Source organism: Oryx dammah, unplaced genomic scaffold (genome assembly GCF_014754425.2).
Source record: "Oryx dammah isolate SB20612 unplaced genomic scaffold, SCBI_Odam_1.1 HiC_scaffold_1, whole genome shotgun sequence".
In the NCBI taxonomy this organism is placed as follows: Eukaryota; Metazoa; Chordata; class Mammalia; order Artiodactyla; family Bovidae; genus Oryx; species Oryx dammah.
The window spans coordinates 28,876,317-28,903,742 of NW_024070185.1; the positions used below are offsets into that span (position 1 = coordinate 28,876,317).

General features: G+C 35.0%; 1 protein-coding gene across 5 annotated transcripts in view; it reads left to right on the forward strand.

Moving 5' to 3' along the window:
- Positions 1–27,426, forward strand: part of LOC120863698 (palmitoyltransferase ZDHHC21) — a 71,147-nt gene that overhangs the window by 34,682 nt on the left and 9,039 nt on the right. For all 5 annotated transcript variants that reach the window (XM_040240181.1, XM_040240201.1, XM_040240191.1 and 2 more), the window contains one exon: positions 14,553–14,669. In XM_040240181.1, the coding sequence (XP_040096115.1) occupies positions 14,553–14,669 (117 nt within the window). The remainder of the gene's footprint in view (positions 1–14,552; positions 14,670–27,426) is intronic.

Sequence of the window (27,426 nt, forward strand, 5' to 3'; positions counted from 1 at the left end):
CAGCACTCATATCTTAATCTATGTAAACAGTATCCTTTGGAGTTGTACAGAAGAATGCTCCTGTAACTGTAAGGTTTGAGAGCTATTGTTGTGCTGTAGAGAATTAAACTGGTGGTGGACTTCATAGTATCAATAGAGTTAAACCAGATGGAGAAACGAAGGAGATCGTTGCTGGACAATAGAATAACAAAAGGCTGAAAGGCTTGAGGCAGTTAATTGGAAATTGGTTTTAAGGTCACATTTGTTCTAAGATACTAATAAACTCTATAGAAAATTTTCTTAAGTCTAAATAACAGAAAACTCTCCTTACTATAGCAGGTTATTATTATTATTATTTTTGGTAATGACATTTATCATATTTTCTGTAAAGGTAGAAAATTGCCAGTAATTTCAGTACAAAAATCACTATTAGTGTTTTTTATACAATAGTGTTTTATAGTGGAATATTCTTCAAACAATCCTACCCCATCCATTTTTTCCTAAGCCCTTGCCTGTCTCTCATTTTTCTCTAAAACAAACAAAAAAATTATATCCAGCTCTTTGTTTTGTATGTGAAGTTGTTTTGATAGTATCAGAAACCTTCATAAAACTTGCTGTTCTTTTCTGTTATTTGGGCTATGGTATAAAGATCCCCAGATATCCCTAATTATCTTTGGAGATCGTGTTACTGGTTACTGTGCTTCTTTCTTGTGGAGAAAAAGTACAATCAAAGTATGCAGTGGTCTTTGACCCTGTATTCTGTCAGCCAGAGGAAGCGAAAGCTTTAGTCTGTATTTCCTTTATGCCCCTTCAGGTAGGTAGATGGCAGCATATATCTTTTCTAGACCATCTTCAGTTCTAAAGCTGAGTGCTTATTCTCTAGGTGGGAAAAGAAAGTGTTAACAACTCTTGCTTAGGTTTTTGTTTCTTTTTTTCTTTTTCTTAAATTGTGAAAGTATTCATTAAACAAGAGAAAAAGACTGACTTTTAAACTTGTGGTTATGTTACTTAACCTGTATTTAGGAGAAAACTGGTAGGTTATTGGTTAAATGCACAAGAAACAAAGAATTGAAAGAAAGCAGGCCGGTTCACAAACTCTGGGAAGTAAAGGGTTTGGAACCTGATTTTCTTCCATTTCTCTCTTCTCTTGGCTTTGCCTTTTCAGGAAAGTACATTCTCTGCTGGATTGTTTTAATAGCTTTGCAATAACCCCTTTGTTTTTGAGAGTAACTTAATGCTTTTTAGATTTCTTCTTAATCTTTACTTTAAAAATATCCAGCTATCATGGGCTTCTAAAGATTTATGTGTTTTTACTATGTGAAGTTTTAAGGAAATGCTTTAATATATCCCTTAGTTAGAGAAAGGGGTAATAAGAAAAAAGGAAGACAAGGAATTTATTCACCATGAATCAGTGCCCCAAATCAGGATTTATTTTTGTATTGTAAATATTGATTTATAGCCTAAGTCTTATACTAAAGAAGGCCTACAAACCCAAGAAGAATTAATATTACCATCTTCTTTGTGAATAGTAATTAAAAAACATCTCTATAAATTCTCAGGTAATATTGGGACAAAAATTCATATTTAGGAAACTGCAGAAACATAAGTAATAGGTGTCTTTCTAAATAAATGGGGATAAATAAAACATTTTCAGTTAGAATCACAGAATCCAAAATTAATAAAAATTATAAACTTGGAGATATTTGTAGGAGTTTTTCAAATGTTAGATGTCAGATTAGTTCAACCATCATTTGTATTTATCATGCCACTATAATGTTATTTTTTATTTAAAATACTCTTGAAAATATGTCTTCCTTTAAGCATGATTAGGATGAAAATCATCTTAAAAGATTTCAAAATGTGTAGATTGGGGAGCAATTTGGCATTTTAAATTAATAAAATGGATAGATATTAAAGAAAATAAATTTTCTTTGGTCAGAGTCTCTATTTGACTAGTTTTTACATTTTAAATAAATTTTAAATGTTTATAAGCAAATATCTGGTCATTTGGCATCTTGTTAAATTGTAAAAATATAGTTTAATAATTTACAGAATAAATTATAAAAATGTAGTTGATCTTATTGTATGCTAATTGTTTACCAAAATCATTATTAGAAAATTATAACATTTTAATTAAATATGAGGGAAGGTATCATTATAATTAGGGAGTATGCTTTCTATAGTTCACTATTTATTGATCATGAATATTTCATTCATTTATTTCAGGAATTTTACTTTATATTTTTCTTGATTTGTAACAGTTGAATTAGTGGAAAATGTCAACTCTTTTAAAATACCATGAGAGGATAAGTAGTGTGGTTCCCATTGTACAGAAAAGGTACTGAGATTTAGAGAGGTCCAGTAACTTGTCTAAGCAGAGAATTATCCCACCTGCCAGAGGTGTGTTTGGGTCCATTTCTGCCTATGCCTGAGCCAGTATGCTTTCTGTACTTATCAAGTTACTATTTCACTGTTTGCACTTTACCCTGAGGAAGATTTTTCAGCAGTTTAAAAAACAGTCAAACATCCACAAAATCTCCAGAGAAATCTTATTGGATCTCCTGATTGGTAAATTCATACTTGGCTGTTTTCATTTTTAATTGAATCAGCACATTTTTAGTAGTTAATCTAATGTAAAGATTGTCAAAATACATGTTATAAAAGCATTATAGAAAGTTAGAAATATTTTAGAAAGTATGTACCTGCTGGCAATCACACACTGTAGGCAGTACTATCTCTACATTCTTTCTATGTGAGAAAATAAGAGATTATTTTCTTTCTGAAATAATCTGTAACTATTAGCATAGCGTTTATGCAACTAATCATTTGTGGCACAGTTCTGAAGTTACATCTTTTAAATTGTTTTTAGATGAAGTAGATTCAGGTAATTTTTAGTTGATTCTTTTGTATCTATTTTTATATGAAGGGGGAAAACTAATATATTAACTGCATTTAAGGCTATGGGGTAAGTTACAGAAGTGGCAAAGGATGGAAGGGAATTTCAATAAAGGACATGTTGCCAGTATTCAGGAGAGGAAAATAAATAATGTTTAGCAGTCCAGACAACTCTTCTGCTAGGAAGATGCATTATTATTATTCCAATTAGCTCCTATCTAATAGTGTTGCTAGGGATTGATGTCAGATAGAACCTTGCCATGGAGTTATTTGCATAGATTTTTGGCTAACAAAGAATAGAAGTAGCTAGAGGACTTGGTTGCAGGTAGCTTTGAGTATTAATAAATCTCTTTATAGTTTAGTTTAATCTTCTTATATAATCAATCTTAAAGTATACTGAGTACTTCAATTACTTATTGCTATTTTAAAAAATGATTTAGGCTTTACTCTATATTTATATAGAGTCATTTATTGTGGACATTTTAGAATGAATAAAATTTCTGGAAATATGTATTTAGTTTATTTTTGGCAAGAATAGCCAAAAATAGTGTGAAATTGAGATAAATATGAAATGAAAGTTATTTCATTAATAAGTATAGAGATAATTTGTTTTGTCTCTTTCCTGAAATGCTGGTCGAAGTAGCATCTCTTGGTAAATTTTTCTTTCCTTTTCCTTTTTTTTTTGCTTGAAAGGTATGGTGTCAGATGTATAATTAGTTAATATGTGTAAAAAAAAACTATATACGAATACCCTACTGTTCTAACAATTGTCAGGTCTGTATGTCGTATACCCTTGTGCTTTTACTGAGGTGGAACAAAGAAACTTTATACTAAATCTTGACCTTGCCTTGCAATACCACGTCTCCTGAATATATGTCCTCATTAAATTCTATATAGCTAATTATTTATGAATATTATTATACTTAGTGTAAAAATTTAGCAGTTTTATTTCTCTGTGAGAATCTTTTAGTCACGGTTAAATGCTGACAGCAATTTTATAATCTCACTCATCTCTCATTTTTTATCAAATGCATATAGCAAGAAAGTATGGTATCCTGCTTTCTTACCAATTTGCTCTAATTTTTCTAGAGTTTTTCCTGCTAAAAGATAGGAAGGCAGACAAAATTATTTTTCTGAGATATTTCACCTTCAGCCATGAACCTGGCAGTCAGGTGCCAGTGAAATTTACTCGCTGAGAAAGCTGCATTTATATCTGTATCCAAATTTAATGTATGATTCTGATCACTCAGGAAGAGCCTTGAGTCAGGTATGAAGAGTGATTTTTTTTCATTCAGATATTAATTTCCACTAGGATTTAACAAAACTGAAAAGTACATTTTACCTGGAGAGTGGAGGTGAGAATACTATACAGTATAATCCTGTAACTTCTTTGTCTGTGATTCGAATGTAATGATAAAATTGAAGCTGAAGCCCATCCCAGAAAGTGCTGCTAACTGTACATACATAGTAGGATTTTACTTTATGCAAAAGCAAGTGCCACATGAACCTAACCTCAGCATGTGAAGTTGGTTATTTAGCCATTTTCAAAATTCAAATCTGTATATTTTAGATATCTTAGTTGTGATCTTAGCTATTTTCATTTTTGAAAAACAGAAAACAAACCCTTGCCAGGAGTACAGTGGGAGAAGAAGGGAGAGTTTGATAAGGATATCTGGAGATACTTGTGATTGTCACAACTGGGAGAGTGCTACGGGCATTTAGCAGGGATGCTGCTAAATGTCCTGCAATGCATAGTGCCATCCCTTACAAAAGAGGATGAATTGGCACAAAGCGCAGTAATGTGGAGGCTGACAAACCCCTTCACAGTGGCAGAAAGATCACAAATACCTCTAATGTTAATTTTCAGGCTAGTCTCATAAAAACACAGAAAACAGGGACTTCTGTGGTGGTCCAGCAGTTAAGACTACGTGCTTCCACTGCAGGGGGCACAGGTTTGATCCTTGGTTGGGGAACTAAGATCCCACATCCCGGGCCAGCGGGGGGAAAAAAAAAAAAAAAGCCAGAAAGTAACTCACAAATAATAGTTATAAATAAAATTGCTTTCTACTAATTAAGACTATTACCACTTTGGATGTAAAGTTTTCTTTGTAAAACAGTTGTTTATTTTCAAAAATTTTGAAGAACACTCATGAATCATTTAAAAAATATTTGTCGAGCGTCTTCTCTGTGCACGGTGCCTCTTCTAGGCTCTGCAGATGCAGTGAGACCACAGTAAAGTTCATGAATTAAGGAGCCTACATCCTAATTGGAGGAGCCAGGTGATAAGCAAATATATGGTATACAAGGTTAGTATTATGAAATGTATAATAAAAGTGGGTAAGGGATAGAAAGTAATGCTGATACAGTCACAGGAGGCCTTTCTCATATTGACACTGGAGCAGAGATTGGAAACTCAAGCATGTCACTGATACTGGGAGGAAGAGCATTCCAGAGAGAGGAAAGATCCCATGCCAAGAATGTGAGGTGGGAGCATGCTTGATATTTTCAAGGTACAGTAAGGAGGCCAGTGTATCTGAGTGGAAAGAGGTAGGGCAACAGTAGTAGGAGATAACTGAGAGAAGTGAGAGCTGGGATTGGAGGCGAGACTTTGTTTTGTCAGGAGGTTTAATTTAAATATTGGGACTTTGGAATCTATTGAAGGATTTTTAGCAAAATTACACAAGCTCATTTACATTTTAGAAGGAAAACTGATTGCTAGGAAGAATAAATTTAGGGACAATGATGGCAACAAAAAGATCAATTACTAAACTGTTAAAATACAGTCCCAACAAGATGACAGTGCATAGGGAATAGTGGAAGTGTTGAAAAGTGGTGCCTTATAGTTTAAGAGTGAACAGGATTTGGAGATGATTTGCATGTGGGATATGAGATAGCAAGTGACAAGCTAAGTATGACTGCAAGGTTTTATGTCCTGAACTGGAAGAATAGAGATACCATTTACTGAGAGGGAGGAACCTGGAGGAAGACTAAATTTTAGGAAAAAGTTAAAAAATTTTGTATCTGTTGAGGTACCAATTCAGTATTCAAGAACAGATGTTAAGTAGACATATAGATGTTAAGATATAGATGTTAAGATATAGAAGTCTGGATTTCAGTAGAGTGGTGTGAGCTAGATATATAAGTTTGGGGCCTTTAGTATAAAGATGGCGTTTAAAGCCATGGAACCTGATAGGAGATTTTCTAGGGAGTGAGTATAGATAGACAAGAAAAGAGATCTTAAGACAAAGCCCCGTGCTCAGTCATGTCCGACTCTTTGCAGCCCCATGGACTGCAGCACGCCAGGCTTCCCCATCCTATGCTAGCTTGTGGAGTTTGCTCAAACTCATGTCCATTAAGTCTGTGATGCCATCCAACCATCTCATCCTCTGTCATCCTTTTCTCTTCCTACCTTCAATCTTTTCAATGAGGCGGCTCTTCACGACAGGTGGCCATAGTATTGGAGCTTCAGCATCAGTCCTTCCAGCGAATATTCAGGGTTGATTTCCTTTAGCTTTGACTGGTTTGATCTTGCTGTCCAAGGGACTCTCGGAGAGTGTTTTGCGTATGTTCTCCTCTAGGGGTTTTATAGTTTCTGGTCTTAAACGTTTAGATCTTTAATCCAATTTGAGTTTATTTTTGTGTATGGTGTTAGAAAGTGCTCTAGTTTCAGTCTTCTCCAGCACCACAGTTCGAAAGCATCAATTCTTTAGCACTCGGCCTTCTTTATGGTCCAACTGTCACAGCCATATGTGACTACTGGAAAAACTGTAGCTTTGACTATACAGACCTTTGTAGGCCAAGGGACAGCTCTGCTTTTTTAATATACTGTCTGGTTTTGTCATAACTTTTCTTTCAAGGAGTGAGCGTCTTTTAATTTAGTGGTTGTAGTCATCAACAGTGATTTTGGAGCCCAAGAAAATAAAATTTGTCACTGTTTCCACTTTTTCCCCTTCTGTTTGCCATGAAGTGATGGGACTGGATGCCATGATCTTGGTTTTTTGAATGTTGAGCCAGCTTTTTCACTTTCCTCTTTCACCCTCATCAAGAGACTCTTTAGTTCTTCTTTGCTTTCTGCCTTTGGAGTGGTGTCATCTGCATATCTGAGATTGCTGATAGTTCTCCCTGCAGTCTTGATTCTAGTCTGTGAGTCACCCAGCCTGGTATTTCAGGTGATGTACTCTGCATGTGAGTTAAATAAGCAGGGTGACAGTATGCAGCCGTGACGCACTCCTTTCCCAGTTTTCATCCAGTCCGTTCATTGTTCCACGTCTGGTTCTAACTGTTGCTTCTTGACCTGCATACAGGTTTCTCAGGAGACAGGGAAGATGGTCTGGTATTTCTATCCGTTTAAGAATTTTGCACAGTTTGTTGAGATCCACGCAGTTAAAGGCTTTCACATAGTTAGTGAAGCCAAGCTAGATGTTTTCTTGGAATTACCTTGCTTTTTTCCATGACCCAGTAGATGTTGGTAATTTGATCTCTGGTTCCTCTGCCCTTTCAAAATCCAGCTTTTACATCTGGAATTTCTCAGTTCATGTAATGTTAAAGCCTGGTTTGAAGGGTTTTGAGCATTCATTACCTTGCTAGCATGTGAAATGAGTACAATTGTATGATAGTTTTAACATTCTTTGGCATTGCCCTTCTTTGGGATTGGAATGAGAACTGACGTTTTCCAGCCCTGTGGACACTGCTGAGTTTTCCAAATTTGGTGGCATATTGAGTGCAGCACTTAACAGCATCTCGTCTTTTAGGATTTGCAATAGCTCAGCTGGAATTCCATTACCTCTACTAGCTTTGTTTGTACTGATGTTTCCTAAGGCCCACTTAACTTCGCAGTCCAGGGTGTTTGGCTCTAGGTGAGTGATCACACCATCATGGTTATCCAGGTCATTAAGATCTTTTTTGTAAAGTTCTTCTGTGTATTCTTGCCCCGTCTTGTTAATATCTTCTGCTTCTGTTAGGTCCATACTGTTTGTGTCCTTTATTGTGCCCATCCTTGAATGAAATGTTCTCTTGGTATCTACAATTTTCTGGAAGAGATCTCTAGTCTTTCCCATTCTGTAGTTTTCCTCTATTTCTTTGCATTGTTCACTTAAGAAGGCTTTCTTTTCTCTCCTTGATTTCTCTAGAAGTCTTCATTCAGGTGGGTATATCTTTCCCTTTCTCCTTTGCCTTTCACTTCCCTTCTTTTCTCAGCTATTTGTAAGGCCTCCTCAGAGAACCCCTTTGTCTTTTTGCATTTCTTTTTCTTGGGGATGGTTTTGGTCACCACCTCATGTACAATATCATGTGTTACAACTGTTTTTTTTTTTTTTTTAGGGCTTTTTAAAATACAAAATATTTATTTATTTTTGGCTACACCGGGTCTCTGTGGTTGTGCACAGGCTTTCTCTAGTTGTGGTGAGTAGGGGCCACTCTCTAGCTGCTGGGTGTGGGCTTTTCATCGCGGTGGCTTATCTTGTTGCAGAGCATAGGCTCTAAGAGCATGGCTTCAGTAGTAGTGGCTGTGGACCCCGAGCAAGGGCCTGTGGTTGTGGCACATTGGGTAGGTGCTCCATGGCACATGGAGTCTTCCTGGACCAGGGATGGAATCTCTGTCACCCGCTTTGGCAGGTGGATTCTTATCCACTGTGCTACCAGGAAAATCCACAACTGTTGTTTTATAAGAAATCTTGTTCTATAGTGTAGGGGTGTTTCTCAGCCTTTTTATTTCCATTATTTCTGTTTCCCTCAGGAGCCTTTTTAGACGCTTTCTCCTCTTCTCTCTGTGAAGTTAAATACTAAAGGAATAAGATTTTATCAGGTAGGACTGATTTTGGACAGCCACAAATCACTGTAATAGCTAAGATTTTTTATCCTCCAGGAACCAATTTTCTCTCTCCTGGGGGCAGTACTGCCCCTACTGAGGATGCATGCAGGAGAACAAATCCTCCCCTTGTGCTTTTTATATAGGAGTGCTGTGCTGTCCTTTGCCTTTATTTTTCCAGTGAAATTTAGAAACCGCTTACTTGGCAGTTTACAAATCAAAAGAAAGTGAAAAACTCCTACCAGTAGGACTCTATTGGTGGGGGAATTTTATTGGGATTGTATTAATTCTATACATCAGTTTGGATAATTGACATCTGTACATTACTGAGTTTCCTGATCGTAAACATAGTATAGCCGCAGGAAGAATCTGGAAACATAGGTAATCCAATGATGATGAGTGAGTAGTTAAAACTTTTTCTGAAAAGAATATTCACACATTTACCAGTGAGTTGTAACTCTGTCATGTATGAAAGGGAACAATAATTCCAGTCTTATGCAAACTTATTAAAATAATAGGTAAAGAGAAAACTCTCCCCAACTTATTTTTGTGTATAACATATGTTGGATATGTAACCTATCAAAGATAATAAGAAAAAGAAAGAAAATTAGACTACTCTGATTATGAACATAGATAAACAATCCCTAAACAAAATTTTAGCCAACTGTATCTGGTTATATATAACCAGCCTGGACAAGTTAAGTTTATCTTAGGAATGAAAGGTTATTTTTACACTAGAAAATCCATCAGTATACTTTATCACACTAACAGATTAGGGAAGATCCCCAGGTGTATGAAGACTACATATATCAGTGTATGAAGAAGAAGATACAATTCAACCTCCATTCATGTATAAACTCTTAGCAAACTAGAACTAGAGAGCTTTTTGAGTGAGATAAATGGTTCCAAAACAAACCAACAACCAAAACCACACACAGAACACAACACAGTAGCTGTAGCTTGTTTAATGATAAAATGTTGACCTCCAAGTTGCAGGACAAGGTATTGATGCCTCTGTGACCCCGTAACCATTGTTATGAAACACAATGCTAGAAATTCTAGTCTATACAGTGAGGCAAGAAGAAGAAGGAAACAGTACTAACTGCTGAAATAAATCAGCCCGTCGTTACTCTTGTGTAAATATGTAAAAGTCATGATGGCATGATGGTGTAAATAATATATTCAAAGATTCTTTGGGATTTTAAAAGAAAGTTTAAGAAGTGTGACTCTTAATAAAATATTTTTAAAAATCAGTTTTACTTCTAAATGCCAGCCAGCAGTGCTTTAGACAGTGGAATTAATAGCAGAACTATTTATAATTGAATCAAGAAACAGGAAGTTCCTGAAGGAAATGTGACTAGAAGAAGCACAAGACCTCCAGGGGAAAATTGTGACTCGGTGGAGAGAATATGTCAGGTGTGTGTGTCTGAGTGTGTGTGTCATAACTTAAATCTGGTTCAGAAGTTATTATGCAAATATAAATTACAGTTGGCCGTTGGACAACACAGATTGGAACTATGCAGGACTGCCTGCCTGTGTGTATTTTCAGTAGTAACTACTCCAGCGGTTGGTTGAATCTCCTGATGCTGAGGAGCTGTGGGTACTGATTGCCTACTATGAATTACATACAGATTAACCCCTGTGTTGTTCAACGGTCAGGTGTATTTAGAATAACCAGTAATTCTTTTTTTAATTGAAGTATACTTGATGTACCATAATATCTTATTTTCAGATGTAACACACTTAGTGATTCAATATTTTATAGATTATATTCCATTTAAATTTATAACAATACAAAGGCTGAATTTCCCTGTCCTGAACAATATATCCTTGTTGCTTATCTATTTAATACTTAGTAGTTTGTGTCTCTTAACCCCATAACAAGATATTCTTGAAAAAGAACAAGTTGGGATAATTTGGCCACCTAGATATGGAGAGTTAGTACAAAGCCATGGTAACAAAGATGTGCTCACTAGTATTGGGATAAACACATAAACCAAGAAAGCTGAATAGAAGAGCCCACATCAGACTCATTCATGTATGGAGACTTGACCTCTGATCACTGAGGAAAGGCCAGCTTTTTAAATAAACCATCCTGGGACTATTGAGTATCCATACAATAAAAGTAAATTCAGAACCATGTATTTCTCTGTGTACAAAAATGAGTTCCACGTGGATTAGTGACCCACATATGAAAGGCAAAATTATAAAGCTTTTAAAAGCTTTAGAAGATGATATAGGAGAATGTCATTATTACCTCAGGATTGGGAAAGATTTCCTAAATACAAAACAAAAAGCACTAAAAGAAAAGATTGATGAATTGGACTACATTAAGAATGTGGGGTTATCAAAAGTTGCCATAAAGAGAATGAAAAAGTAGACTCAGAGTATGGAAAGGTATTATAATAAGCAACAGAAACGTAGCGTCGGAACGGTCTGAAGAGCCACTCAGTAGCCTTTCCCTTAAGTTGGGGTGAGGGGTTGGATGTGACGGCAAAGAGCCTGCAGTGAGGACGCCTGTGCACGTTCGCAGATGTCCGCGTTCTTCTCTCTGAACCGAACTTGTCTTTTCTGTGTTCATCTATGTATAAACACATTTCTTAACAAAAATGGGAAGAAATGAAAACTGTAAACACAGTTACTGTATTGTTAGTTTTCTAGGGCTGATACAGTTTCCCACAGACGGGGGGACACAAGCAACAGAAAGACGTTTTCTCATACTCCCGGAGCCTGGGAATCCAGGATCAGGACGTCTGCAGTTCTGGCTCCGCTGGAGGCCTTTCTGAAGGTGGCCCCCTGTTGCTGTGCCCTCGCATGGTCTCGCCTCTGTGCTGCAACACGCACGGTGTCTCCCTGTGTCTCTCAGTTCCCTCTTCTTAATAAGGGTCCTCGTCAGATTGGATTAGTGCCCGCCCTAAGCGTCCCATTTTAACTTCATCTGCTCTCTAAAGGCCTTTTCTCCAAATACAGTCACATTCTGAAGTACTGAAGATGAGGTGGGATGAGGACTTCAACATACAAGTTTTTGGAGAGCCGTAATTCAGCCTTAACAGTGATTATGTAGTAAAGCTTTAAATAGCAAATGGGTACTTGTGATTTAGATAAAATTTCCCAAGCCAATTTTTGGATTCAAAAGTACTGTATCTAAAAAAAAAAAAGAAAGAAAGAAAAATCGAAGATAGAAGTAAAGATGTTGTGCTCTGGAGATGTGTGTTAAATGCCTCAAAATATGGATTTAGTACTAATGTTAATTATGTGTGTATAAAATTGAAATACGTTTTTTGAAAAAGAGTGATAAAAAGCAACTTCTGAATTATTTTACTATTTTACACAAATACTCTTAATAATAAATGTATATCTAAGTGGATAAATCGGAGAAGGCGAGGCACCCCACTCCAGTACTCTTGCCTGGAAAATCCTATGGACAGAGGAGCCTGATAGGCTGCAGTCCATGGGGTCGCGAAGAGTCAGACACAACTGAGCGACTTCCCTTTCACTTTTCACTTTCATGCCTTGGAGAAGGAAATGGCAACCCACTCCATTGTTCTTGCCTGCAGAATCCCAGGGACGGGGGAGCCTGGTAGGCTGCCATCTTTGGGGTCACACAGAGTCAGACACGACTGAAGTGACTTAGCAGCAGCAGCAAGTGGATAAATGTAATTTTAAATAGATCTTTTATAGTCTCATCTTCATCCCTAAGAGGTATAAATTCTAGTTGGCAGAGAATTTTTTAATCTTTTCACTGGGGAAAAAGAGGATGAATTTTATTTGGTTACATGTGTCACAGATTTTCCTTGACTTACAGTGGGATACATCATGATAAACACATCCTAAATTGAAAATATCTGAAGTTGCGCTATCTTAAAGTCAAAAAGTCATAAGGTGAACCATTGTAAATTGGGGACCGTATTTTTTTTATTAGGGTAAGCTCTACATAGCACAATGTGTGAATTCCTAAAGTTTGCCCCACTATGCAAAATCATTCAAAGAAAACCATAGGGGTTATGCAGAGAAATGAAAATATTAAAAAACCTTGTCAGTGACACTTAAAAAGAACACCTAATAAAAATAGCAGCATGGTCTTACATGTTAACTAGTTAAGATATGCTGTAAGGAACATTGCATTTTACCTTAGAAGAGACCTAAAATTTTCTCGTGGAAGTGGGTATCCAGAAGGGTTGCCTTATGTGAGTTATTACAAGTGATGGGAGGAGAGTCATGTGAAATTGGAGGGAAAATTTAATACCAGGTGTGGATGAATGTGACTTATAACACTTATGACAAGTTGAGGTAGCTGGTAAATGTTTGACAGTGTATATTTTGTGTATTCCAGTATGGCTTGGGTGAAGATTTTATTGTTCATCTTGGGTTTCTTGCAGATAAAATCACATATAAACAAACACAAGAGCCTTGCTATGGTCAAATTGTTGCTTAATGTATCAGTCATATTGGAGCATATTTGTGCTTTGAAAAAGCATTGTAGAAGAGCTTACTGTACTGAATTCGTGGTGTCATTTATAGCCCCATCTTTTCCTCTTTACATGTTTTGTAGGGATTCTCTGTTCTCTTTTTACTCAAGTTTTGAAATGACTGCCTAATATGTGACTATTACGTAACATCTTAAGTGTCTTGGTGAATTTTAATTTCTTCCCGGCTAATAAACTGGGTGGTTTGAGTGTGGCCTCAGAGTTGTGCTTGAGCCTGGCGGATGATCCCTGTGGTACATAGAAGAGCATCAGTTCTTTTGTTTCAAACAAGATCATTATGTTCAGTGACCTCCCTGTTTCTCGTATTGCCACCAGAGTACTGTTAAGCCCTAACCTGAATCAGTATTAAAAAAGCATGTGGATGGTTATGTTTTGGGGTCCTTCCCATTCCTTTGTTGCTTTTTATCCACCCTGACTTTTTTATGCCAAAGCTTCGCAGCAACAGGCTTCCAGAAGTCTTTGTTCTTTTGTCTCCCTTGACTGGACTAGTCTATCCAGAGGAGGGAGAGAGAATGAAAGAACTGTGAGGGTAAATTAAATGGCTTCTCCTTGTTTTCCTGACCTCCTGCCACAGTTTCTTTGGATCACTTTCAAGACTCTCTTCTTCATGCCCTGGGCTGGAGAATCAGTTTTCCCTCACAGCTTTTCTCTGTCTAACCTTCCAGTCTAGGCATCCCTCTTTGTTTCTCCTGTCCTCTGTGCACACATTCCTGTTAAAATATATATCTTACTGTTCTGGGGTTTTGCAAAGCCAGCTTCTTTCTGTGAATAAATTGCACACTTCTTGAGGGCACAGACCATACCTTTATCATTTTTACATTTATCCTACATAGCTCAGTGCTTGGCAGTGGTAGTTGGATGAGTGAATGAATGAATGAGGGGAGATTGAGGAGAGCTGTTCATGTGATCCTGTTGATTGTGTGTTCCTCTCATTTTGACTAAAATACATAATCTCTAGGTATCTTGGCCACTTGAACTTTAATATTATGAATCAGACTTGTGCATTCAAGCTTTTTACCAGTGCCATAATAAAATTTTTGTTTGTTGACCCAGAGATTGTGCACCATCTGTTTGTTTTTTTTTCTTGATTTTTGAAGAATGTTTTATTTTTTGCTCCAAATGAGCATGGGTAATTTGCAACTTTAGGATTGAGTTTTTATGTGATAATAGAGTAGTAAAATCCTGTTTTTCAGCTTGCTACTGTGAACTACAAACAATTAGTTTTGATAATTTCAGATATTTATATATTCATAAAGTGGAATAAACTCATAAATGGGGAGTGTAGTTCTTTTAAGATAAGGGAAATTGTTATGGCTCAGTTCTTGACTATTATTGCAATTGTAAGTAATTTTTGAATTGTTTTTAAGACTTTCTTTTTCTTACAGGACCTCTTTGTTGTTAGACATGAACTGGCCATAATGAGACTAGCTGCCTTTATGGGCATTACAATGTTAGTTGGAATAACTGGACTATTTTATACTCAACTAATTGGCATCATCACAGTAAGTATGTTTTTAATGTAATATATTTATGAACATATGTCCTAATTATGAACTTAATTCTAAAAAGTTACAAAAAGTTTAGAAATTAAAGAGAAACTTACCCATAGTCATTTATACAGTACCATTTTTGTATGCCTGTGTAATTATAAAGTAGTTATAATCAGTGTACAGAATGTACATATAATTTTGTATCCTGCTTTTAAAAATTAGCTTAAAGTAGTTTTATTTGGCTACAAACTTCATGTTTATAGTTTTTAATAGTTTGATACACTGTTTAGTGACTACATCATATTTTAACTAATCATTTTTCTGTTGATCAGTATCTACTATGCAGTTTTTTCTCTATATTACAAATAGCTCTTTGAACATCTCTGTTTTTCTCTTTTAACTACTAATTTAAGGTAAGTTCCAAAAAATAGAGTTGCAGATATAAACATTTTATTAGTAAGTAAAGGGCTTTTTTTTTGCATGTGTTTATTAGCCAAAATGGACTTGTCACAACAGAAAAGATTTTAAAAATGTGAAAAATAACACTGAGAAAAACAAAACAAGAAAAAAAAACAAACTTCCCCAAAACGTTTGGAAATACACTGCATTTCAGATGTAAATAGGCTTTCTCATTTGTTATTGGTGGGGGTATAAATTAGTATAAAGTTTTTGAAGGTCAGATTGTCAGTGTCTATCAGAATTTAAAATGCATAACCCTTTTGGCCAACCTATAGATAGTATTTTTTTCACATGTGTGTATATTACATGTGAAACATGTATATTAAAAAAGATTCTCATTATTATATATAACATATTATGTGTAAAAGCTTAAGTGTTTACTAGAATATATTCAGTGAAGAAAATGCATCAGAATTTAACATAAAGCAGCAGTAATCGAGAAAGTGTAGTGCCGGCATAAGGATAGATGAAGCAGAATCGAGAGTCCAGACATATAAACATATATCTATATGGTCAATCAGTTTTCAACAAGAGTAGCAAGATTATTCAGTGGTGGAAAGAAAAAAGTCTTTTCAACAAATGCTACTGTAACAACTCGGTATCCACATGGAAAAGAATGAAGTTGGGCCCTTATTTCCATTATATGTAATTACCGTATACAGATTAACTCAGAATGGATCAGAGACCTAAATGGAAGGTCTAACATTATGTAACTCTTAGAAGAAAATGTAGGATTAGGCAGAGGTAAATCTTAGAGTAGGAAATAATATCCTAGATATGACACCAAAAGTGCAGAGAAAAATAAGACTAATTTGGACTTAAAACTGTAAACTTTTGAACTTCCAAGGACTCTAGCAAGAAAATGAAAGGACAGCTCGCATAATGGGAGAAAGTATTTGCACGTCACATATCTGATAAGGGACTTGTATCTAGAATGGATTAAAAAAACAACTCAGTAATGAAAAGATAACCTAATTAAAGCATGAGGAAGGGATGTGAATGGCATTTCTTCAGAGAAGGTACAAATGGACAATAAATACATGAAAAGATGTTCAACATCATAAGTCATCAGGGAAATGAAAATGAAAAGCATAAATAGGTTATCACTTCTCATGCATCCTTGGTGTTCTTTAGTTGCTAAGTCTTATTTGACTCTGCAGTCCCATGGACTGTAGCCTGCCAGGGTCCTCTGTTCATGGGATTTTCCAGGCAAGAATACTGGAGTGGGTTGCCATTGCCTTCTCCAGGGGATCTTCCTGACCCAGGGATTAAACCTGGTCTCCAATATTGGCAGGTGGATTCTTTACCACTGAGCCACCAGGGAAGTTCTCTCACACCCACGAGGAGGGTATAATAAAGATAATATCAGAGGTGAGGATGCAGAGGCATCATACACTGCTAGTGGGAATGTAAAATGGTGTGTATACTTTAGAAAATAGTCTAACAGTTCTTTAAAAAGTTAAATTATCTTTTATTCAGCAATTCCACTCCTAGGTATATACCCAAGAAAATTGAAACATACATTCACACAAAAATTTGTACATGAATATTTATAGCAGCATTAGTCATAATAGGCCAAAACTGAAAGCAGTCCACATATCTATCTGCTGATGAATGAATACATGAAATGTGGTGTGTCCATAAAATGGAATATTATTTGGCTTTGAAAAGAGGTGAAGTATGATGCATACAACAACATGGATGAACCCAGAGAGCCTTATGCTTAGTGAAAGAAACCAGTCACAAAAGGTTACAGATTTGTATGATTCCATTTATATGAGTACCGATACAGGACTTGTAACTAGAACAGAAATTCAGTGGGGGAAGGAAAAGTCAACAAATGCTGCTGAGACAACTAGGTGTCCACATGCAAAAGAATGAAGTTGAGCCCTTAACTCATACCATTTATGTAAATTTACCCAAAATGTATCATAGACAAGATTTACATACAATGGCATAAATCATACATGTGCATCCCAAACCTCTTTCACAACAGAGCTGCTACCGTTAACCTAGAACGTTCTCTCATGCCTCTTGTCAGCAGATCTATGTGCTATGAAGAAGCAGCATTAATCTGGTTATTTTTCCATCATAGATTAGAATTGGTAATAGAACTTGACTCGTATCCATTTATCTAGGTCTTCTTTCTTTCAGCATAATGTTTTTTGATTCATCCATATTTTACATGTACTGATAATTTCTTTTTATTACCGAATATATTCCATTATATGACTATACCACAATTTGTTTATACATCCTATAATAGACAACTGGTCTGGTTCCATAATTTGGTAATTATCAATAAAAATGCTATGAACGTTCTTGTTCAAGTATTTTTGTGGAAACACGTTTTCATATCCTTGGGTAAATATCTAGGAGAAGAATTGCTGGTCACTTGAGATGGGTTTATCTTTTATTTCATAAGAAACTGCCAGGCCTCTTCCCCAAGTGATTGTACCATTTTGCAATCTCACCAACAGTGTATGAGAATTCTGGTTACTTTACATACTCATCAATATTTATTGTTGCCAGTCTTTTAATTGCACCTGTTCAGTTCAATTCAGTCGCTAGGTCGTGTCTGACTCTTTGTGACCCTATGAACCACAGCATGCAGACCTCCCTGTCCATCACCAACTCCTGGAGTCCACCCAAACCCATGTGCATTGAGTCGGTGATGCCATCCAACCATCTCATCCTCTGTCGTCCCCTTCTCCTCCTGTCCTCAATCTTTCCCAGCATCAGGGTCTTTTCAAATGAGTCAGCACTTCTCATCAGGTGGCCAAAGTATTGTAGTTTCAGCTTCAACATCAGTCCCTCCAGTGACCACCCTGGACTGATCTCCTTTAGGATGGACTGGTTGGATCTCCTTGCAGTCCAAGGGACTCTCAAGAGTCTTCTCCAACACCACAGTTCAAAAGCATCAATTCTTCAGCACTCAGCCTTCTTTATAGTCCAACTCTCACATCCATACATGACCACTGGAAAAACCATAGCCTTGACTAGAGGGACCTTTGTTGGCAAAGTAATGTCTCTGCTTTTCAATATGCTGTCTGGGTTGGTCATAACTTTCCTTCCAAGGAGCAAATGTCTTTTAATTTCATGGATGCAATCACCATCTGCAGTGATTTTGGAGCCCAGAAAAATAAAGTCAGCCACTGTGTCCACTGTTTCCCCATCTATTTGCCATGAAGTGATGGGACCAGATGCCATGATCTTAGTTTTCTGAATGTTGAGCTTTAAGCCAACTTTTTTACTCTCCTCTTTCACTTTCACTGTTCTATAGGTTTTAATAATAAACAGTTGTTTTAATTTACATTTCCTTGATGACTAATGATATTTAACACTAATGATATTTAACCAATGTGCTTATTGGTCATTCATGGATTGGATGATGTCTGTTTAGGTATACCTTTGTTATTATTCAGTCGCTTGATATATTTTCTAATATCTCTTGTGATTTATCTAATGATGTTGATAAATAATGTGATATTAATCATATTCCTGTGGACGAGAATAGATCTTCCCATAAAATCTTTTTTCTCTGCCTTTATACTCATTCATAATTATTACTTTATAGTCCATTCATAAGTTGAGTCTAAATTGCCAGATTATGCTTGCATTTTTAAATTTCTACTTTTGAGTTTTTCCAAATCGTATTTATATTTCCTGAAATGAAGTTTCTCTTATTTCCCTAATTTATTATGGTTAATGACTGGAAATGGACATTTGATAGCATTGCTGTTAAGACTACAAGTTACTTCTGAGAGTCATCAGGCTTATAGCTGACAGTAACAATTTCCTTCTCACGTAAGCAGTCCTAGTAGCTTCAGAAAATGGGGTTTGGCAGCATAGGCTTTAAGATCATTTAAGAATTTTTGCTCTCAAGTTTTTGTATCAATTCTGAGTTGGACATAAAACTACTTATCATATCTGATTCACTTCTGAGTTGGACCTAAAGTTATATATATATATATATATATATATATAGTTATTTATGCTTTTTCAAGGATATACAGTATCAGGTTCCCTTCTGTGTTTCAGACTACCAGTACATTAATATTAGTTTTCAAATTGTATGTTCTCTTTTGCTATAATATTGAACCACATTTCATTGTCTTTCTTAAGATAGGGATGTTGGTTTTAAGGTTGTGGCATTTCTAAAACTGAGTATGTGTTTGTTGCTCAGTCGTGCCAGACTCTTTGCAACCCCGTAGACTGCAGCCTGCCTGGCTCTTCTGTCCATGGTATTTTCCAGGCAAGGATACTGGAGTGGGTTGCCATTTCCTTCTCTAGGAGATCTTCCCAACCCAAGGATCAAACCCGGGTCTCCTGCTCTGCAGGCAGATATTGGCTGAGCTACCCGGGAAGCCCCTGAGTAGAAATTCTATTTGTTAAATAAAGCTCTCTCCCAAAGTTTCATCTCTTTCTGTATACATATAGTATAGTAGACAGTTCTCGTGTGTACAGAAATTAAATATATGTGAAACATTTGAAAAAGAATGCAAATATTAAGAGACAGAATACATTCCATTTGCTAGTTTAGCCTTTAGTCACTGCACTTCCTCTTGAATCTAAATCCCGAAAAAAAAAAAAAGTAAATTTCAATTGCATTTATCTGGGCTTTCATGGTGTACTTCAAGTACCACTATTTGAAGAAAAAAAATTTTTTTCGTTTCCAGAATGCACAACTAGCCACACTGATATAAGATTCTTTAGGGCTTAATTATATAAAGTTGTTATGCATTAATTGTTTAATTTTAAATCTAATGAATTGATTAGTATTTAAAATATATTTAGTGTTAAAATTAAAGTTTAAAATGAAGATTTTTGCTTCCTTTCTTTATAAAATTTGCTTGCTGTTTATATATTCCATTTGCTAGTCCAACCTTTAGTTACTGTACTTCCTCTTGAATCTAAATCCTTAAAAATTATAGTAAATTTCAATTGCATTTACCTGGGTTCTCATAAGGTACTTCAAGTACCACTCTTTTTAATGACAAAAAGTTGTGTTTTTTTTTGTTTCCAGAATGCACTACTTCCCACATTGATTTAAGGTTCTTTAGGGCTTAATTATATAAAGTTGTTAATGCATTCAATATTTAATTTTAAATCTAGTGAGTTATTCGTATTTAAAATAGATTTAATGTTAAAATTAAAGTTTAAAATATAGATTTTGCTTCCTTTCTTTATAACATATGGCTCCTGTTTAATGAAAAAAATTGATACTACCTATAGGATATTTCACATCTGGACATTTTTTTGTCACTGTCAGAATCCATGGATCTCTCTTTAGAATGTGAAAGTAGTGACGAATTTGTCAGGTAGCAGAAAAAAGAAAAGGAGGAGAAGGAATCATGGTAAATTTAATCCTTCCATTGATGTGTTTCTCCTTCCCCTACTCCTGCACTCCAAAGACCAAGATACATTTTTGGAAAAGATTGGTAGGAGTATCATTTCATTATAGAAATTATGTAATTACATAGTTTGAAATAGACAACAAACAAGCAGAACAAATGCTATCTCTATTTAGGTTTAGATTGAAGTTTTGAGGAAGCTACATGTTAATTTTTGGTAATTTTTCCCCATTATCTGGCCCTTACTTGGAAAAATAAAACATTTCCTTCCTGTATAAGAAGAAAAATCCCATCTTTTTACTGATAGTAGAAGGTAACAGGTTAATCATAGTTAATGATAATCCAGTGTCGTTTTAGACCTAGTAAGACAAATTACTGTGACCCAGATAAAATAATTAGAAATTACTTAAATTTAAAAATACTGGATTTGTGATCCCATTTCCCATTTAAAAGATTTCAACCCAGCCAGATGTTTCTATGAAATAGACTAATCTTAAACCCAAATTTTAAGGATTACCTTTGATTATTTTAGACTTAATTTTAAAAAACAAGGTTTAAATATATATTCTTGCTCCTTTTGACTAAAATTAATATTGAGGTTAAAAGTGTTTTCAAAGTTGCTTTGAAACATTCTTTCTTTATGGAACAGATTATTCTAATTATTCCTCACTTAGACTATTTAGCCTTTTTGTTTGTTTCTGAATGAAATGGATAGTGATATTATTAGTGTAATTGCTGTTGTCAGTATTTCTTACCATGCAGTAGTTCACACACAGCCAAGAATAATGTCCATTCTGATGAGCACCAATACTAATAGTGCTGGGTGATTGTATTAGCCATGTTTTCAGTCACTGGGCTTGGAGAGAGTTAATCAAGAAGCCGGTAACAGCTGGCACAGCGCCTTCTGGTGAGGGTCTGACAGTGAGCTATTGTATACCATGACACTGTTCTGACAGTTTATCTCAGTTTTGTATACACGCATTTTTATTTTCAGGGCACCGTGGAGTTTGTGTAAAAGCTGAAGCTTTTGATGGTGTCTCTGGAGCTTAGTGCTTTTCTCAGTTGTGAGGTTGAGGGTATCCTGGGGAAGATATATTTAGTTGCAGTTTTGTAAAAGGCTTTAAGTTCCCAAAGAAAAAAATTTTGAGCTTTTTATATTTGGTCTCACAGGTACTATTTTTGGACCACTACTTAAATTACTGAGGATAGCTTAGAGCAAAGCTTTTCAAAATAAAAGGAGAAAATGTTTTCCTCCCTAAATTCTCACTCATGGTTACCTAAATAAACATAGACTCACAGATGCAGGAGTGACTTTAATTTTAACTTGATTATGTTTTACAGTGAAAAGTATCTTATGTTCAAAATGTTAAATTAGCTTAAATGAGATTATCTATTAAATAGCATTCTTATTCATCAGTTAGTGAACTTACCTGCCTTTTAGACATATACCCAAAAATGTAGTCCTAAGACTTATAATGAAATTTTGCTAAGTATCCCCTGAATCAGTGCGATGAATTAAGTGTTCAGTACAATCTCTGTACAAATTATGTTTGGTTTACTCAGCTCTAAATCAGCATTGCAAATATGGATATCATTGCCAATTATGCTGAACCTAGCTCACTTACATTTCTATAAAGGGAGTTCTGTGCAACATTTTGTTTTCCTTTCTGAATTATATTTTCATTTAATAAAAACAAAATATGTTTCTAATACAGCATTTCTAATTATAATATTACAGGAAGTATCTGTGTAGCTTTTTAAAACCTAGAAAAATCATTAAAATTTAAAATGTTACTTCTTATATGCTTTTAGTATCATATTCTAGTATTGGCTATAATATTTCTTTGAATTTTGGATACAGTAGAGACCTGTATGGAAACTAGGTTCACTCTAGCAAAAGAATTAGTTTAAATACATACTAAGTTACATTGCCTAGTAATAGAAAAGCTTTCTTTCTAAAAATGCCTCCTAGCATCATGATTATTATGTGTGGAATTGGATTGCTCTTTAGCATAAAACTGTTCTGTGTGTAAATGTATTTATATTACATCCTCTCTCTTTACTCAGTGTAATTAATTAACTATTTCTGATAAGATTAAAAGTCATTTAAAACAACTTAGATCTATTTCTGTACTTTTTAAAATAGGAATAGCGCCTTTTAATTTTCTTTAGGCATGACTTATTGCTTCAGTGATTAAGTAGATGGCTTTTTTTTTTTGGTAAGGAAGCTAAACATTTATGAGTTTCCCTTTTAATTGTGATTTTTCCCACTTTATTGTTTCATGTTCTGAATCCACATGAATTTTTACTCTGACTTTACAACTTACAGGATTGGAAAAAACAGTGAACTTTATATTTATAGTTAACTTGGTAGATCTTTTTCCACAGTGATTCTTACGTTTTTCTCTGTCACATTCTGTCACTATATTACTTACTCCTCAAATCCAAGCCAAAGGGGCACATTAACCCATCTTCTACTGATAAAAAAATCTTCTTAAAAGTATAATTTTGTATTAAAAATGTAAGGGTAATTGACCTTGAGTTGATTGTTGATTGCAAACATAAGTTTTCAGCTGTTTTAAAATAGTGTGGCTTACTTATATATTGTTATATCTGATCATCCTCTCTGATATCTTTTGTATATTTCTGTATAATTATTTCTTCTATATTTAACTGTCACTAGCCTGTAAGCTCTTTGTTACTGTATAATATGTACTTATTAAATTTTCGATAGAGGAATAAATGAGTAAATAAATCATGATTTATGTATAATACTCACTACCTATTTTTTCAACCAGATTATAAGTCCCTTTTGGACATTGTATTTTATCTGTGTAGTCTTCCACAGTGCATGTCATTTTAATTATGAAAACCACTTTTGTTTAAAGATAATTTTGTCTAGTTACAATCTAATATAACTGAGATATCTCCCAAGTCCTACAGTAAAAACTTAGGTTTGCCATTTATTGAGTTATTAAGGGCTCTAACATATTACTTCATTTGATTCCTACAAAAATCTAGTAGTAGTATTTGAACAGCCAGAAAAAGGCTGATTAAAAACCTGAGTAGCTCAGCTGGTAAAGAATCCAGCTGCAATGCAGGAGACCCTGGTTCGATTCCTGGGTTGGGAAGTCCCCCTGAAGAAGGAAGAGGCTACTGACTCCAGTATTCTGGATTTCCCTGGTGGCTCAGATGGTAAAGAATCCAGCTGCAATGCAGGAGACCTGGGTTTGATCCCTGGGTTGGGGAGATCCCCTGGAGAAAGACATGGCTACCCACTCCAGTATTCTTGCCTGGAGAATCCATATGGACAGAAGAGCCTGGCAGGCTGCAGCCCATGGGGTCACAAAGAGTTGGACGTGACTGAGCGACTAAGCGCACACACAAAAGGAGTATAGAAATTCTTTTGGAAAGAAATTTTCAGTGGCTATAAATGTAATATCTACGGCCTTCTCAGTTTGCTTTCATGATTGATTAAATGTTTGTATGAATTTAAGATCTCTAATAAAAGATATAGCTGATCCTTTGTGAAAGATGGATTTTTAAAGAACTATCTCTTCCAAGTGAGTAATGTATTGAGTTTGACCTCAAAGGATAAGAGAGGTCTAAGTTTAGGAGGAAGTCTTCTCTCTCTGGATTGAAAAAAAATTAAGATAAGAAATAATGTTATTTCTGTCCATGTTCGATTAGTTTAATGCTGCAAACATATATTGAGTACCCACTTTCTGTGTGGTTTGGTGCTATGAAAGATACAAAGTGAAATGAGTTGCTCTCTGTATGTTGATCAGAAATTATAGGAAGTCAACTAACGTCTGTTTTAGAATTACAAAAATTATTAGTAGACCCAACAGGTATATCATCTCTAGTTGAAATAAACTTTCCTTAATAGTGTTTTTTACTCCAGGTTAAATCAGCAGAGTTGTTGAGTCAGGTATGTGCAGCAGAGTACAGACTATCAAGAAGACCTATACTAAGATGAATGAGAGCGGGCAGCTAGGTTGAACTGTCTTCTTTCTGACAGAATGTTCTTATTTTCCTCAGACTTTTGTTTTGATAGCTCTGGAAACTCCATTTTGAAAATGTTTCCAGGGTTAATCAGGCCCAGAAGTAGTAACTCTTACTTCTAGATGCAAAAGTGATAGTCATATGAACCAGGGTGACTATTTATTCCCTTATGTACGACTGTCAGGTACCAAAGGACTCTGCAGTACACTCTGCTGTACAGCTGTGTGCACAGCAAAGTGTTGCTTGGTGAGGATGAACTCAAGGCAGAGTGAGTTAGCTGGATGAATTGTGTCATCAAGCAGTCTATCCCAAGAGGACTAGATACTCAGATCTGTTAACCAGGAAATGTTTGGTGATAAATTCTTGCTCTTCACCTCTCTCACCCCCAATTTTTCCCATAGGCAATAATACCTCCTTCTCCCTTCCTATTAGAAACTTTTTTTTCATTCCAGTTATAATCTTATTAGTTGAGAGATACATCATTCTTTTATAGTCAAACATATTTCCTTAGACTGAACCTGAAAAATCATTTCTTAGAGTAGGGTCAGCCATCGGGAGAAGATAAAGTATATTTGATAAAATACATGAGGGCTATATTTCTGTAAGTCTTGCTTGTTTCTAGTTTATTCTTTTTTTTTTAGAAAATAAACTTCTGGTTTTTAAACTAGGAAAGGATTTTCATATATCTCACTTATGCAGACTGACACAAGTCTTGGCTATTTTGATCATTAGACCATAATCAAGACATAAATATTTCATTGGAAATAAGGTATTTTGATCGTAGACAACACTCGATAAAAATGTGTTCCTTATCATTCCTTGAGGAATTTGATTTTTTCTAGATAGCTGTCCTACATATAGCAGGAATTTAAAAGATTGTATTATTACTCCTTGAAGATAGTAACTATCTTATTGGTCCTTTTGTGATAGTCACTAAAGGTATTGAGTCTTTTATGTTCAATAGAATTATTTGCAACAAAATCTATTTAAATTATTTTTAGTTTTTCTGTGAAATATTCCACAATTCCCTGCCTAAATAAAACTAAAAGTATATTGAATGTAGTTTGGCACTTGAAAATAACTTGTAACTGTCAACGTTCCTTCACTAGTAATCTCTCCTCTAGTTTACTGTTTCTATTGTGTGTATGAATATGATAGCTGATAACTTTTGTTGCCCTGAGTATGTTGTATAAACGCCAGTGCAAAAACTCTGTGACATGTTTGGCCATTTATTGTTCTTATAATAGTATTTTGGATAGCTGAGAGCTAAGCATTTGCCATTTCTAGAGGGGAAAAGAAATAGTCCTTTATAGGTTGCCCCACAAATCCTGTTCATAAAGTCCTGGTAAACCACTACATTCTTTGATAGAATAACTGTTTATGATGACTTGAAAGGTAGTATTCCTGCTATTTCTTGAACCAGATTCTAGAAAGATATCAACAAAAGCACTTGAAAGTAAGAGCTTTCCCCATAGGAAGTCTAAATATAAAGTCTTTTAAGTTGATCTTTTACTGTCACAAACACATTCCTCAGAATTATAATCAAGTTGTAAGTTTAGGCATGGTAAAAAAATTCCTGTACTATTAGCCAGTTATAATAGTTTAACCTTATAATTGCCTTCCTTATCCTGAAATAGTTTCTAGTTTCAAATATTATCCACACCTGCGATTCAGGGCCATTTATACACCTTTTCTCGTAACAGTTTTAAATTTCTTTTCTGTTTCTTCCTTCATATTTTTGTGCAAGCTGTCTTAATTGTTTCATAATATCCTGTCACCACCAATTCTAAGAAACCATTTAAATTACTTCCTTCACTTTTTTTTCAGATATAGAACCAGAGCCCCAACTTTCCTCTAAGTTTCTAATCAATGTTTACATGTATTTGCAGACTATGTTTTCACAAAGTAAAACATTATTTTGAGCAAATTATGCATGCAATAGAACTAGGAAAGGTTAAATTATGAGTCGAATTGTCACTGGATATCATGAATTTCATAAAATGCTAGGGAAATTAGTGAATATAGAGTAACTAATCTGCAACCTCCTCACACATTCCTGACAAATCTGGAAGTGAAACTCTGTTATTGGTTACTAGTCATCTAAAAAAAAAAACATAGATTTGTTTTCCTGTGTGTGGGCCAACTGAAGTTAGACAGCTGTTCATACATAAGAATTTAATATTATGAGCCATTCATGTAGCTGCTTTTAAAGAATTTTTTGAAGCAAAGGTATTTTTTAGTAGTAGTATTGGAAGACAATCACATCTAAAGAAGTTTTTGGAATTGGAGTTGCAGTTAGGAATATTTGCATGAGTAGTACTGCTTAATAGTGCAGTCCACCTGCTATATATGCAGAAGCTAATAAATAGGGTAAAAGGAAAACTCTTAACTTTTTTGTATATTTAAAAAGAATATATTTCTTTTGTACTATTTAAAAGTATTTTTAAAATATAAATTAAAAAATGTAAATATGTATATAAAATAAGATTATGTTACTTGTGTTTTTAATTATTTCTATATTCCTTATCCATCCCAGTTTCTCAGTCTAATGATGTCTTCCATTAACATGAATTAGACTAGTATGTCTAGAAACTTAATTCTCTTTATTGAGTTCTTTTTCTTATATATTTGTCTTAACAGCCTTTTAGAAAACACATAATGAGAAATTGCATTATTATGAAGGGACTGTTGTTTCTTTTGAAGCAGTTTTTACTAAATACTAATCAGTTCGCTTTACTTTTCAAGTAATAGTGTGGTAGCATGGTAAATACATACATTGTGTTGTTGAATTTGTGTTGGTTTACAGAAATCCATAACCAGTAGCAATTTTTGACTCTTTAAAGTTTTCTGTTCACTAGTGTCTTTAATATTTTGGTATTTAATTTTGAATGCATGTGACAATTGAATTAACTATAGGCTTTTAAAAGAATTATCCAGAAGGGAAATGTAAT